At 41.4% G+C, this 14,658-nt stretch overlaps 1 protein-coding gene across 2 annotated transcripts in view; it reads right to left on the minus strand.

Annotated features, from left to right (window-relative positions):
- SEH1L (SEH1 like nucleoporin) overlaps positions 1-14,658 on the minus strand; it is a 38,757-nt gene that overhangs the window by 11,978 nt on the left and 12,121 nt on the right. For both annotated transcript variants that reach the window (XM_054460256.2, XM_063653349.1), the window contains 2 exons: positions 9,727-9,938; positions 1,849-1,947 (listed from right to left, as the gene is read on the minus strand). In XM_054460256.2, the coding sequence (XP_054316231.1) occupies positions 1,849-1,947; positions 9,727-9,938 (311 nt within the window). The remainder of the gene's footprint in view (positions 1-1,848; positions 1,948-9,726; positions 9,939-14,658) is intronic.

A 14,658-nucleotide genomic window follows, 5' to 3' on the forward strand; every position in this document is an offset into this window, starting at 1 on the left:
GCCCCCATTCCCACAGCTAATTTTTGTACTTTTTGTAGCGAAAGGGTTTCACCATGTTGTCCAGGCTGGTCCTGAATTCCTAGACTCAAGTGATTCACCCACCTCGGCCTCCCAAAGTGCTGGGATTGCAGGCATGAGTCACCTCGCGTGGCCAGTGATACACCTTTTATGTTTTGGGCTTATGTCTACATATTCATTCTGCTCAGCTCAGGTTGAAATTTACTTTAACAAGCCCAACACTTCATGAAGCCTCTATAAAATGTGCTATTAATAGGGCTCATAGTTTTTACAGCTTAAAACACCATGAAAATCTCTAAGACCATTTCCCATCACTGCAGCACGTTCTACTGGACAGCACTGTTGAAGACTGAGCCTCTCTGCAGACATCAACAATCTAGGAAGGTAGAAGGTGTAAGACCTCCTCAGTAACCCAGATGGTAACATTTGGAATTACAGAGCCCATGGGAGTAACACTAGTTCCTTCTCTAATGCTGGCCCTACCTAAGATCTGACTATTAGACCCAAGAATTTTGTCTAGTACCTGCGAAGCCCATCTGATCACCTAACAGGTGCTCTCTTCTCCTGTAAGACTGAGTAGTGTGCCTCTGAGACACTGCTTTTGGCTCTCAGAAGCTTTGCAGACACTTGTATCTCGGCATGACCAAAATTAACTTACCTTCACATGCTGCCACACTCTACCCAAATCTGCCTTGTTCCCAGAGTTCCTTATCTCAAGAAATTACACACATTGAAATTACACACTGAACTCTTAAGCCAGAACCTTGGAAATCATCTTAACACCTTCCCCCTTCTCCCTCAATTTTCCCCCTTCTCCCTCAATTCTCAAATCCAATCAATCACCAGATCCTGTTGATACCACTTCTCAATTATTCTCAAGTTGTCCACTTATCTCCATGCCACTGCTACTACTATCCCAAAGCCACATACTCTCCCACCTGGACTGTCTTCACAGCATCCTAGCCCTGAATCCACCGTGTTTCCCTCCAAAACACTTGTCACACCTATGGAAGATCCATCTGATCCCATTATTCCCTATTCACATCACCTGTAAGGTAAAACTGAAACACTGGACATTACTTCTTATAGATACAAGTCTTGCCTATTTCTCTCCACACTCATTTTTGCCCAGCATGTTCCAACCACAGTATAAATATACTCCCTCTCTCTTGCTCACGGGCCTTACCACATGCAGTTTTCTCCACCAGGAGTGCTTCTGCCCTCTTTGTCTGGGTAACTTCTACTCACCCTATAGGTCATCTTCTAGGTGAACCTTCCTAGCCCCTAAACCAGATTAGGTTCCCCAGGTGTAAGCTCTTTAGCACCCTAATTCTTCCACTTCATAAGAGTCATCACCCTTTATTACTATTATTTTTTGTTTCACTGCAAGATGGTACATACTGGGAGATCAATTACCTTCTCCTCTTTTTTTTTTTTTTTTTTTTTTTTGAGGCAGGGTTTCGCTCGTTGCCCAGCCTGGAGTGCAATAGCGCAATCTCAGCTCACTGCAACCTCCGCCTCCTGGGTTCAAGCGATTCTCCTGCCTCAGCCTCCCGAGTAGCTGGGATTACAGGCACCTGCCACCACACCCGGCTAATTTTTTGTATTTTTAGTGGAGACGGGGTTTCACCATATTGGCCAGGCTGGTCTACCTTCTCCTCTTTATCACTCATGCCTGTGCTATCACAGCCTAGCACAGAACTTGGTATATTATAGTAAATCAGCAAACATATGATGAATGATACATAATTCTGTAAATGAATAAAGAAATAACATTTTTAAAAATTAAATGCAATTCTGAACAATTATTAAAACCAAAGCAGGACTGACCTGGTGTTTTCATTATATTCAAAAATCTGAACCTTGGCCATTGCGTTAGGGCTACTGTCATCACTTCCTACGGCGATCATGGGGGAATGAGCACGAGAGCTAGAAATGGGGAAAAAGAACATTTTAGATAACAAAAGAAATACACATTTCATTCACAGAATGAACACACTGGAGGCAAGCAGCCAGCCAGCTTACAGTCAGCCTGTCACTACTAGTGACATCTAGGTCTCTGCCACACAGCTGACATGGCCACACTGCAAGTATGCGCCTGAGAATGTCACACATGGGAACTCAAGATTCCATCCTTATGAACTGTTTTTAGCATGTTCTTATGGCTCAGATAGAAAGGAGCTCTTTGCCTGAAAAAAAGCTTTCAAGCATTCAACATATTTTTAAAAGATACTTAAGAGGTCTTAGTAATTTTTCCTCCTGAAATTTTTGGTCATTAACTATGAAACAAAAAGTAACCCTACTGTGACTAACTTCATGTCAAAAAGATCTTAAGTGCTTTGGCAAAAAGAAGAAACACTGGGGCAGGGTGGCTCACGCCTGTAATCCCAGCATTTTGAGAGACTCAGGAGAGAGGATCATTTGAGGCCAGGAGTTCAAGAAGAACCTGGGCCACATAATGAGACTCTATCTCTACAAAAAAAAATTTGTTTAATTAGCCTGGTGTGGTGGCATGTGCCGTTTGTCTCAGCTACTCAGGAGCTGAGGCAAGAGGATCACTTGAGCCCAGGAGTTGGAGGCTGCAGTGAGCTATGATCATGCCACTGCACTCTAGCCTGGGCAACAGAGTGAGAGTCTCTTTCAAAAAAAAAGAAAAGAAGAAGAAAAAACAGATGGACAGGGGAAAAGTGGAAAAGACTACCCCTGCAGAAGTCATGATCCCCACGTCATTCCCCTCCCTAGACTCATCTGTGGTCAACCACATTTTGAAAAAGGCAAAAGATGAGCAATGAAAGAATGGCTCTCCTGAACTATAAGTTGAATGACTTTTTAATTTCTATGCCTAATTAACATAATTTCCTTTGCCTCCCTCATCCAGATTAATTAATATCTCTGTGAACCTGGCACCCTTGCTTAACCTTTAGCCTCAATATTGTGCACCACTAACCTCTTAAAGCTAAAAACAAAATGTGGTAACTGACAAAAAAATTTAGTTCTTTATTACTAAAGCTTCAGGTAATTAGATCAAATTATCTAATTAAGAAAATTACCAGGCAAACTACAAAATGCTACAGTAATAAAATAAAATTATAAGTTATTTATAATAAATTTTGGCCATTCAAATAGATGTAAATTCCACAGCAATTTCTGTATCTCACAAACTTCCTTTTGCTTTTTTTTCCAGTTTTTTTGAGACAGAGCCTTGCTCTGTCACCCAGGCTGGAGTGCAGTGGCGATCTCTGATCACTGCAACCTCCACCTCCTGGGTTCAAGTGATTCTCCTGTCTCAGCCTCCTGAGTAGCTGGGATTACAGGCGTGAACCACCACACCTGGCCACAAACTTCCTTTTTCAGTGTTCTACAAATACTTAGTTTTTATTTTTTTTATTTTTATTTTTTATTTTTTGAGATGGAGTCTCACTCTGTCACCAGGCTGGAGTGCTGTGGCATGATCTTGGTTCACTGCAACCTCCACCTCCTGGATTCAAGCGATTCTCATGCCTCGGCCTCCCAAGTGGCTGGGATTACAGGCACGTGCCACCACACCCAGCTAGTTTTTGTATTTTTAGTAAAGATGAGGTTTCACCATGTTGGCGAGGATGGTCTCGATCTCCTGACCTCATGATCCGCCCACCTCGGCCTCCCAAAGTGTTGGGATTACAGGCGTAAGCCAACATGCCTGGCCAAGATTTTTTTTTAATTGAGACTGGAGTCTCACTATGTTGCCCAGGCTGGACTTGAACTTCTGGGCTCAAGCAATCCTCCTCCCAAGTAGCTGGGACTCCAGGTGTGCACCACCACACCCAGCTAAAAAAATGTGAAATTTTAAAAATTCTTTGTTTGTTGTTTTTTTTTTTTTTTTTTTGGCGGGGCGGTGGGGGTACAGAGTTTCGCTCTTGTTGCCCAGGCTGGAGTGCAATGACGCGATTTCAGCTCACCGCAACCTCTACCTCCCAGGTTCAATGATTCTCCCGCCTCAGCCTCCTGAGTAGCTAGCATTACAGGCATGTGCCACCAAACCCAGCTAATTTTGTATTTTTAGTAGAGAGGGGTTTTCTCCATGCTGGTCAGACTGGTCTCAAACTCCCGACCTTAGGTGATCTGCCCACCTCAGCCTTCCAAAGTGCTGGAATTACGTGAGCCACCGCACCTGGCCTTAAAAATATTAAATCCAGTCATGAAATGTCCAGACAGCAACCTGAATTGAGGATCACCTCAACTGTACAACCAGAAATAAGATATTCACATTTAAACCACTTTCTAAGTATGATTCACAGCTAAACAGTGAGAAAAACCATCCAGCTTTCTGACTGAATAGTGTAGACAGATCACCTGGATCTCCGCCTCCCTCCTAAAGCCCACTGAAATGATGAAAGAATATTATCATACAGGGCTAGAAATCTAGAAAGAGTGCCATTAGAAATCAAGAAATTTGGAGGGTTTCCAGGAAGTCAGGAAGCAGATCAGACTGAGAAAGAAAATACAAAGGAAAAAAGAGTCCGTATCACCATCAGTAAGTAGAAAATTCCAGAAGGTCCAACCTCCAATTAATAAATGCAAAGAAAGAAATGAGTCACGGACAATCATGGAGTGATTCCGTTAAAAGACATTGTCTTAGTGAGACAATTAGAACTTGCAAGAGACAAGGTAAGAGCTGGAAATAAAGGAGTATTCCAAAACCAACAGGGAAAGGGGACAGGGAGGAAGAAAAGAACGCTCACATGGTTCATCGTGCTCAATGGAAAATCTTTCTTGCTTTGTCAGTTTGAGGGTGCCCCAGCCTGCTCTTGCCTCACACATCCTTAGGAAACCCTGTCAACCCACTCCACCCATTCCACAAAATTCAGTCAGCCTCCCTAGTTGAGAGAGTAAGTTGTTAACACAACAGAGCACCCAGCAGGAGAAAAATGCCAATACCAGTTTTCTCTAATAGCAATAACAGTCACTCACTCATAAATATAAATAAGCAAAGATCAGCAGACACCCAAGAAAAACAAGTGGCGCAGAAGATAAAGACCAAGGCACACGAAAAGAACTGATCTTTGAGAAAACACATATAGCCAATCCTCACTATTTAGAGATTCTGCACTTGTAAACTGGCCTAAAATGTATTTGTAACCATAAAACCCAATTCTCTCAGGCTTTTTTTTTTCTTTTTTTTCTCTTTTTTGAGACAGTCTCGCTCTGTTGCCCAGGCTGGAGTGCAGTGGCATGATCTCGGCTCACTGCAACCTTCACCTCCCAAGTTCAAGCAATTCTCCTGCCTCAGCCTCCTGAGTAGCTGGGATTACAGGTGCACACCACCGCGCCCACCTAATTTTTGTATTTTTAGTAGAAACAGTGTTTCGCTGCGTTGGCCAGGCTAGTCTCAAACTCCTGACTTCAAGTGATCCGCCCGCCTCAGCCTCCCAAAGTGCTGGGATAACAGGAGTGAGCCACCGTGCCCAGCCCAGGCTTTCATGGTCATTCATCGGCAGGTGCAGAGCAGCTCTGCAAAAAAATCCAGTTGCCTGATGCAGTTTCCCAGCAGAGGTGCCTTCTTCCTTTGGCTCTCATTGGTAAACAAATGTCCTTTACACAGTCTAGTCAGTTCACCTCACGTTTTTCACATTTTTGTGTTTTTTAAAAGTGATTTCACAGTTTAAAACCTCGTGGATGCTGCTGAAGTGCTGTCTAGTGTTCCTAAACATAGGAAGGCTGGGATGTGCCTTATGGAGAAAATAGGTGTATTCAAAATGCTTTGTTCAGGTCTAAGTAGTTTGTGTTGTTGGCTGTGAGTTCAGTGTTAATGAATCAACAACATATAAGTTGTCTTTAAAAAGAAAGACACACAAAAAGGTTATACACTGAGCAGTTGACAAAAATGTAGTGAGAGACTCATGGAAACCCTGTATTTCCCCAAGGAGCAATTCGGTATTCAGTATTAGCTAATTCAGTGTTCATGGCAACTTTATAGAACATTGCCAGTACAAATGATAATTGACTGTTATTCAGCAAACAAATGCAAATTTTAAAAAATCTTAACTAGAAACCACAGGGAAATAGTGTAATACGTGTAACAAAAACTGGTATAAAAAAGAAGTAATCAGAGAAAAAGAAACTCTGAACAATTAAAAATGATTGCCATTCATACAAAAATTCAATGACAGGAAAAAATGTATACCTGGAGAACAAAGTGGGGATCTGGGAGATGGAGTACTAAACCTCCAAACAATTTCGTTTTAAATGGAGAGTAAATCCTGGAATAATCAAATAGGAGTGCCAGAAAGACAGAACAGAGACAAGAGAATAAAAAGAAATTATCAAAGGATTGTAAGATATCCCCAATTTGAGACAATAACATTCATTTTTAAAGGGACCACTGAGTGTCAAGCAGGATTGGCCAAGTGCAGTGGCTCATGCCTGTAATCTCAGCACTTTGGGAGGCCAAGCCAAGAAAACTGCTTGAGTCCAGGAGTTCAGCACCATTCTGGGCAACAAGGCGAAACCCCATATCCACAAAAAATACCAAAAAATTAGATAGGCATGGTGGTGAATGCCTGTAGTCCCAGTTACTTGGGAGGCTGTGTGTGGTGGGAGGATCACCTGAGCCCAGGGAGGTCCAGGGAGTGCCACTGCACTCCAGCCTGGGTGACACAGTGACACCCGTCTCGAAAACAAATACATAAAAAATAATAAATAATAAATGGTGGCTGGGTGCGGTGGCTCACGCCTGTAATTCCAACACTTTGGGAGGCTGAGGCGGGTGAATCACCTGAGCTCAGGAGTTCGAGACCAGCCTGACCAATATGGAGAAACCCCGTCTCTACTAAAAATATAAAATTAGACGGGCATGGTGGCGCATGCCTGTAATCTCAGCTACTCAGGAGGCTGAGGCAGGAGAATCTCTTAAACCCAGGAGGCGGAGCTTGCAGTGAGCTGAGATCACACCACTGCACTCCAGCCCGGGTGACAGAGCAAGACTCCGTCTCCAAAAAAAAAAGAACAATAAAAATAAAAATAAAAAATAAATGGTAAGTGCTAAGTAAGATTAATCAACAAAGGCCAACACATAATAATCCAGGTCGGGGTTTTTCCTGAATAAGGGGAATGAGGAAAGTACAGCAGCAGCTTTGGGTTACTGTAGCTGGGCGATGAGTATGGAAGGATCTGTCTACTGTACTTCTGTTACTTCTGGTATATCTGAAATTTTCTCTAATGAATACACTAGACAACCCCAAGGTGGGAAAAACTGCTCAAATAAAACACAAAAAGCATTCCAATAATAAAGCCTGACAAATGTGATTACATTAAAACTCATTTCCACTGGTTATCAAAATCCATCATAAAAAATGTCAAAATATATGTGCAAGAGAGCTCAGAATAAGGCAAAATCCTAAAACCTTCCAAAAAGAAAAAGCTACCTACAAAAGAACCAGCATCGGACTGACCACAGCTCATTAATAAAACCTAGTTAAAAATATGCAAGAACTGTATCTTTTGAAATTCTTACATTCAGAACTCTAAAACTAGCCAAACTATCAATTAAGCATGGAGTAAAATTAAGACATTTTCAGGTATTTGAAAAGTTTGCCATCCATTCCATCTCCATATTGGCATCTCAAATGAATACTTACATAATCTAGATTGTAAAGCTGGCTGCCACTTAATTTTCAGAATCAATTTGTAGTCAAAAGACAAAATACTTACACATATGTGTTAAATGTTTACAGAATGTAAATATTATAAATCTTGCCAGTATACAAGCAATATAAGAATTAGGAAATGGACTGGGCGCGGTGGCTCACGCCTGTAATCCCAGCACTTTGGGAGGCCGAGGTGGGCGGATCACAAGGTCAGGAGATCGAGACCATCCTGGCTAATACGGTGAAACCCCATCTCTACTAAAAATACAAAAAATTAGCCAGGCGTGGTGGCAGGCACCTGTAGTCCCAGCTACTCAGGTGGCTGAGGCAGGGGAATCGCTTGAACCCAGGAAGCAGAGCTTGCAGTGAGCCTAGATCACGCCATTGCACTCCAGCCTGGGTGACAGAGCGAGACTCCGCCTCAAAAAAAAAAAAGAATGAGGAAATGGAAGGGGCAATGTGAGGGGGAAGCAATAAACTAATTCCCTCTTTTTTAAGAGAGGGGAAGCCAGGCACAGTGGCTCACACCTGTAATCCTAGAACTTTGGGAGGCCAAGGCAGGCAGATCACCTGAGGTCAGGAGTTCAAGACCAGCCTGGCTAACATGGAGAAACCCCGTCTCTACTAAAAATACAAAAAAAACTAGCCAGATGTGGTGGCGGGCGCCTGTGATTCCAGCTACTTGGGAAGCTGACACAGGAGAATCGCTTGAACCCAGGAGGCGAAGCTTGCAGTGAGCCAAAATCATGCCACTACACTCCAGCCTGGGCAACAGGGCAAAACTCCATCTCAAAAAAAAAAAAAAAAAAAAAAAGAGAGGGGAGTAAACATATAGTCTAAAAATTGATAAATATGTGTAGACATATATATATTATTTGAAATTATAATAATTACCAATATAACTCCAACAACTGTCAACATCACCACAAATAAGATATCTATCTAGTCATACCTTGGGATGTGGAAAGTTGTATAAATGTGCTCTATTCATCTTTCCTATCAGTTTGGATATTCTTTAATGATAACATAACAAGAACATGTGGAAAAATAGCAGAATAAAAATTTTTAAAAAAAGATAACACAGCAAGAACCAGAGGTATAAGTAAATCCTTTAAAAATATACTAGTGACTACCAGAATTAAAATCTGAAAACAGAACTATTAACAGCATTTGTTTTTAGGGGGTAAAGGAACTTTACCTTTCTTTTTGTATTCTTACAGATTATTTCAATTTTTTTCTTCACCAAGTGATTCTTATAATTGTTTAAAAACAGTTTAATAAAAAGCAACTATGGTAATATTCATATAGTCATGCTCTATCCAGCAGTTAAAAAGAAATGAGGTAGGACTAAATATATTAATATATGGAAAAAGGCCCACAATGTATCTTTAAGTGAAAAAAGCTAATTGCAAGGAAGGAAAATGTAAGGGTTTCTGGCTGGGTGCAGTGGCTCATGCCTGTCATCCCAGCACTCTTGGAGGCCGAGGCAGGCAGATCACCTGAGGTTAGAAGTTCAAAGACCAGTCTGGCCAACATGGTGAAACCCCGTCTCTACTAAAAATGCAAAAATTAGGCGGACATGGTGGCGCATGCCTGTAATTCTAGCTACTTGGGAGGCTGAGGCAAGAGAATTGCTTAAACTCAGGAGGTGGAGGCTGCTGTGAGCCAAGATGATGCCACTGCACTCCAGCCTGGGCAAATGAGCAACACTCTGTCTCAATCAACCAGTCAATCAATCAAATGTATGGGTTTCAATATCTGGTGTTCTGTGTCTACCTGTGCTAGTAAGTATCTGGGCGTGTTTGCATATATGTGTGTTTATGACAATATTAAATAGTTACTTGTATATGTATAGAAAACATCCAAAAGGTTCACATGAAAATATTTACAATGCTGCCTTCCTCTGTTGAGGAAGGCATGTCACCCAGGGACAAGTGACATGCCTGGGTGAAAAATGGAGAACATATACTCTATATATCTTGAGAAGAAGCACCTTTGAGAGAATAAATTATCAAATTGTTAGCTTAAAAATTACTAGTTTATTTTACTAGGATGTTATCAGAGGTTTAATATGTAAACTTACCTTGAAGGGTTCCAAGAAATACAACTACAGCTTAGCTTACATGAGATCTCATGCTGCAAAGACCACTGGCTGAGATTCATAACATCTGGTGCCTCATAGATTCTTACTATACCATCTGCCGAACAGGTTGCTAACATAAGACCCATGTGCTTGGGAGCAAACTTCACATCAGTAACAGATGTTCTGCTATCCACCAGAGTTGTCCTTTTAACCTAAAAAAAAAAAAATTAACAATTTAAATTATATACAAAAAGAAAGCATGGTAGAGTAGAAAAGACAGACAGACTCTGGAATCACACAGGAACTCCTCTGTCATTCCCTAGGTATATAAGCTTGGATACATCTCTGGGCCACAATTTCCTACAAGTACATGGCAAAATACCACATATACAGCTGGGAATCACTAACAAATTAGTGAGCTATAATTAATTACTCCCTTTAATGAAAAAAAAGTCTACCTCCAAAAGCCTACCTTTGTTATATAAGTAATCTCTCTTAAGCAAACTGAGCACAAAAAAAAGAGAAAATGTTAGAATTTTCAGACAAGTAGTTTTGTCATACAAAGCATGCTGCAAGCATTAGACCCTTTAACAGTAAATGAGTTGGGCATGATGGCTTACACCTGTAATCCCAAAACTTTGGGAAACCAAGGCAGGCAGACTGCTTGAGCTCAGGAGTTCAAGACCAGCCTGGGCAACATCGCAAGACACCGTCTCTACTAAAACTGAAAAAAAAAAAAAAATAGTCAGGTGTGGTGGTGCACGCCTGTGGCCCCAGCTATTCGGGAGGCTGAGGCGGGTGGATCGCTTGAGCCAGTGGGGCAGAAGGTACAGTGAGCAAAGATCGCACCACTGCACTCCAGCCTGGGTGACAGAGTAAGACCCTCTCTCAAAAAAAAAAAAAAAAAAACCACTAAGAAAGGCATGCAATTTCTTCTCTCAAGAATAATTTTCTGTTAATCCCATTTGGACCACTATTATTATTTTTTTTTTTTCTTAGGGACAGGGTCTTGCTCTGTCACCCAGGCTGGAGTACAGTGCCATGATCATGGCTCAAGTGATCCTTTTGCCTCAGCCTTCCCCGTAGCTGGGAGGACAGGCACCTGCCACCATGCCCAGCTAATTTTTCTTATTTTTATAGAGATGGGGGTCTCACTATGTTGCCCAGACGGGTCTCAAACTCCTGGCCTCAAGTGATCTCACCTCAGCCTCCCGAGTTGCTAGGATTACAGGTGTGAGCCACTGCACCCAGCTACCATGCACTTTTAAGTGAAGGCATTTAACAGGGACCAAAAGAATGGTAGAAAGCAAGCTTTGTGATCACTGTAAAATTCCAACATCACATTTAAAAGTTATCTTCTGGCACACAGATAAAATGAAACTTTATTAAAAACATCAATAAGCTCAGGTGCAGTGGCTCACGCCTGTAATCCCAGCACTTTGGGAGACTGAGGTGGGTGATCACTTGAGGTCAGGAGTTCAAGACCAGCCTGGCCAACATGGTGAAACCCCATCTCTACTAAAAATATTCAAATTAGCCAGATATTGTGGCGGGCGCCTGCAATCCCAGCTACTAGAGAGGCTAAGGCAGGAGAATCGCTTGAGTGTGGTCGGCAGAGGCTGCACTGAGCCGAGATCATGCCACTGCACACCAGGCTGGGTGACAGAGCGAGATTTTGTCTCAAAAAAAAACAAAGTCAATAAAGTTTAGCAATCAACAGATTACTGTCTATGGTTACCAAAATCCTTCTTAAAGAGTTTCAATATTAAAAGGATAATATTACATAAACTTCAAAGATAACATCTTAGCAAACTTTTGTCTACAGACACCACTGAATAATTAATATAAACACAAATGTTGAGAAAATAAATGCATTTGTTACAGTAGGTAGTCTGACATGAGCAGGGCAGCAGAGGACCCCACCCCACCAGGAATGTCAAGCAACCATCAGGTGATGGTCAGGCAGTTGTTAAACTTTCTCTCTAAACTAATCATTGGTTGCAGCCAGTGCCAGGGAAAGGCAGTCTCCCAACAGATAGAAACACCTGAAACTGGTGATCAGCAGCTTCCTGATAAGATCTGAGGAGCTGGATGACTAGGCTCAAGCACGTGCACTAAGAGGCAAAATGGCGGAGCTTAACTGATCTATGACCTTCTAGGAACATTCTGTTAAGGGAAAAACGCCTCAAGTGAGCATCTGCACAACTCCAGTAAACACACTGCACATGCGGCCCCTCCCAGGCACTAGTGGGCCACTGCACATGCGGACTGCCCACCCCAAGAGAAGAATCAGAGAAGAGACGCAACCCCTGGGAAGCATGCCAACGTGTAACAACCCAAGTCCAAGATCAAACCATGCATTTGACTCTCTCAAGTCACCCACTTGGCCCTCTTCCAAATGTATTTTACTTCATTTCTGCTGTAAAATTTTTTAACAAATTTCCACTCTGGCTCTAAAACTTATCTTAGTCTCTTACTCTGCCTTATGCCCCTAGGTGGAATTCTTTCTTTTGAAGAGGCAAGAAATGAGGCTGCTGCAGACCCATATGGATTTGCCACTGCTAATATATTAATGAAAGGTGACTAAACTAAATACAAATAAGTATCTTGAAATTCGAAGAAAAGTCCTTTTTATGCCACCACTCCCAAATCCAATTCATAGTATACTGAACTGACACACCTCAGACTTAACGCCAAAAAAACTTTTACAATTCTATAAATTTCTATTCCTTCCTCCCCATAAGCAGCTGTTTGGCTTAGGGAAGCCCTAGTGCAAAGGCAATCAGACATACTCCTCCCCCGAGAAGAGCTGTAAAACTGTCTGAATAGCCACTCAAGCTACAAAGCTACCGGAATTAAAACAGTGCGCTATTAGGACAAGGAGACATACAGACCAATGGTCCACAAGAGAGCCCAGAATGCAATCCTCCATATATATATAGCCATTATTTTCAACAAAGGTGTCAAGACCATTCAACAGGGGAAAGAATGGTCTTTTCAATAAATGGTACTGGGAAAACTAGATTTCAGCACCCTGACATTTTTTAATGACTGAAATAAATAATTTTTATCAGGCCCTTGCTTGCTTGCACATGTGAACCACTCACTTTTTGCTGAATATCCCTTGTTGCCACAATATAATGATAAACTGTTGATGTACTGCTTCTTTGTCAATCAAGAGACGACAACTTCAGCGTCATGTAAAGAAAAATGTTGCCAGAAGAAATGAATGGCTTTAAGGACACTGTGACCAGCTGCTAACAACCGGACATCTGGTTGCTCAAGGCGTTACCTGAGACTAAAAAAACACAGACTTTTCCACTAGATTCTGTGAAACTCCCCCTCCCTTACTAGATCTAGTCACATAAAAACTACCCAATGCTTCCTTTTGTTTAGATGGATTCGAGAGATCTTGCCCTCCCATCTTCTTGCTTTAGCCAAATCAAATAAACCTCACTCTATCTCCAAGTACTGATGACTCAGTGTTTGCTGTCAGCTCCACATTGGGGATACAAGCCTGAATTGAGGATTCTATAACAATCTTAGAAGAAAACACTGGGGAAAGTCTTCATGACACTGGATTTGGCAATGCTTTCCTGGATATAACACCAAAAGCATGGGAAACAAAAGAAAAAAATTTAGATAAACTAGACTTCAAAATTTTAAAATTTTGTGCATCAAAAGAAACCATCAAGAGTGAAAAAGGCAACCCCGAGAATGGGAGAAAATATTTGCAAATCATTTACAGGTTGTGCATATCAAATCCAAAAATCCGAAATCTAAAATGCTCCAAACTCCAAAACTTTTTGAGCATTGGCTTGATGCTCAAAGAAAATGCTTATTGAAGCATTCTGAATTTCAAACTTTTGGATTTAGAATGCTTAACTGGGGCTGGGCACAGTGGCTCACACCTGTAATCCCAGCACTCTGGGGGGCCAAGGTGGAGGATCGCTTGAACCCAGGAGTTCAAGACCAGCCTGGGCAACTCTATTAAGTAAATAAATAAGGAGGCGAATGCTTAACTGGTAAGTATAAATGCAAATATTGCAAAATTCAAAATCCGAAATCCAAAACATTTCTGGATCCTAGCATTATGGATAAGGAATACTCAACCTATAACAGATAAGGGATTAATATCCAGAATATATAAAGAACTCCTACAACAACAAAAAACCCAATTTAAAAAAATGGGCAAAGAATATGAATAGTATTTTCCCAAGGAAGACATAAAATTCACCAATGAGCACATGAAAATATGGTCAACATCAGTAATTATTAGAGAAATGCAAATCAGAACCACAATGGAGATACTACTTCACAACACAGTCACTAGGATGGCTACAATAAAAAGCTCCAAAACAAGTGCTGATGAAGATTTGGAAAAATTGGAACCCTTAAGCATTGCTGGTAGGAATGTAAAATGGTGTATGTAGCTGCTATGGAAAAGTCTCACAGTTCCTAAAAACGTGAAACATAGAACTACCATATGAGCCAGCAATTCTACTCCTAGGTATATTTCCAAAAGAATCGAAAGCACGGTCTCAAACATTTATCTGTACAACAATGCTCATAGCAGTAGTATTCACAATAGTCATGAAGTGGAAACAACCCAAGGGTCCATCTACAAATGAATGGATAAACAAAATGTGGTATACACACAAAATGGAATATTACCCAGCCATAAAAAGGAATAAAGTTAATATATGCTACAAAATGCACAGACCATGAAAACATTTTACTTAGTGAAATAAGCCAGTCGCAAATGGACAAATACTGTGATTCCACTTACATGCAGTACCTAGTCAAATTTATCGACAGACAGTTGAATAGGGGGTAGAGGGAGGAGGAAGGGGGAGGCATTCTTTAACAATACAGAGTTTATGTTGGCAATGATGAACAGTTTTGAGTACAGATAACAGTGATGGGTACACA

The sequence above is a fragment of the Pongo pygmaeus genome, chromosome 17 (genome assembly GCF_028885625.2).
Source record: "Pongo pygmaeus isolate AG05252 chromosome 17, NHGRI_mPonPyg2-v2.0_pri, whole genome shotgun sequence".
Lineage (NCBI taxonomy): Eukaryota > Metazoa > Chordata > Mammalia > Primates > Hominidae > Pongo > Pongo pygmaeus.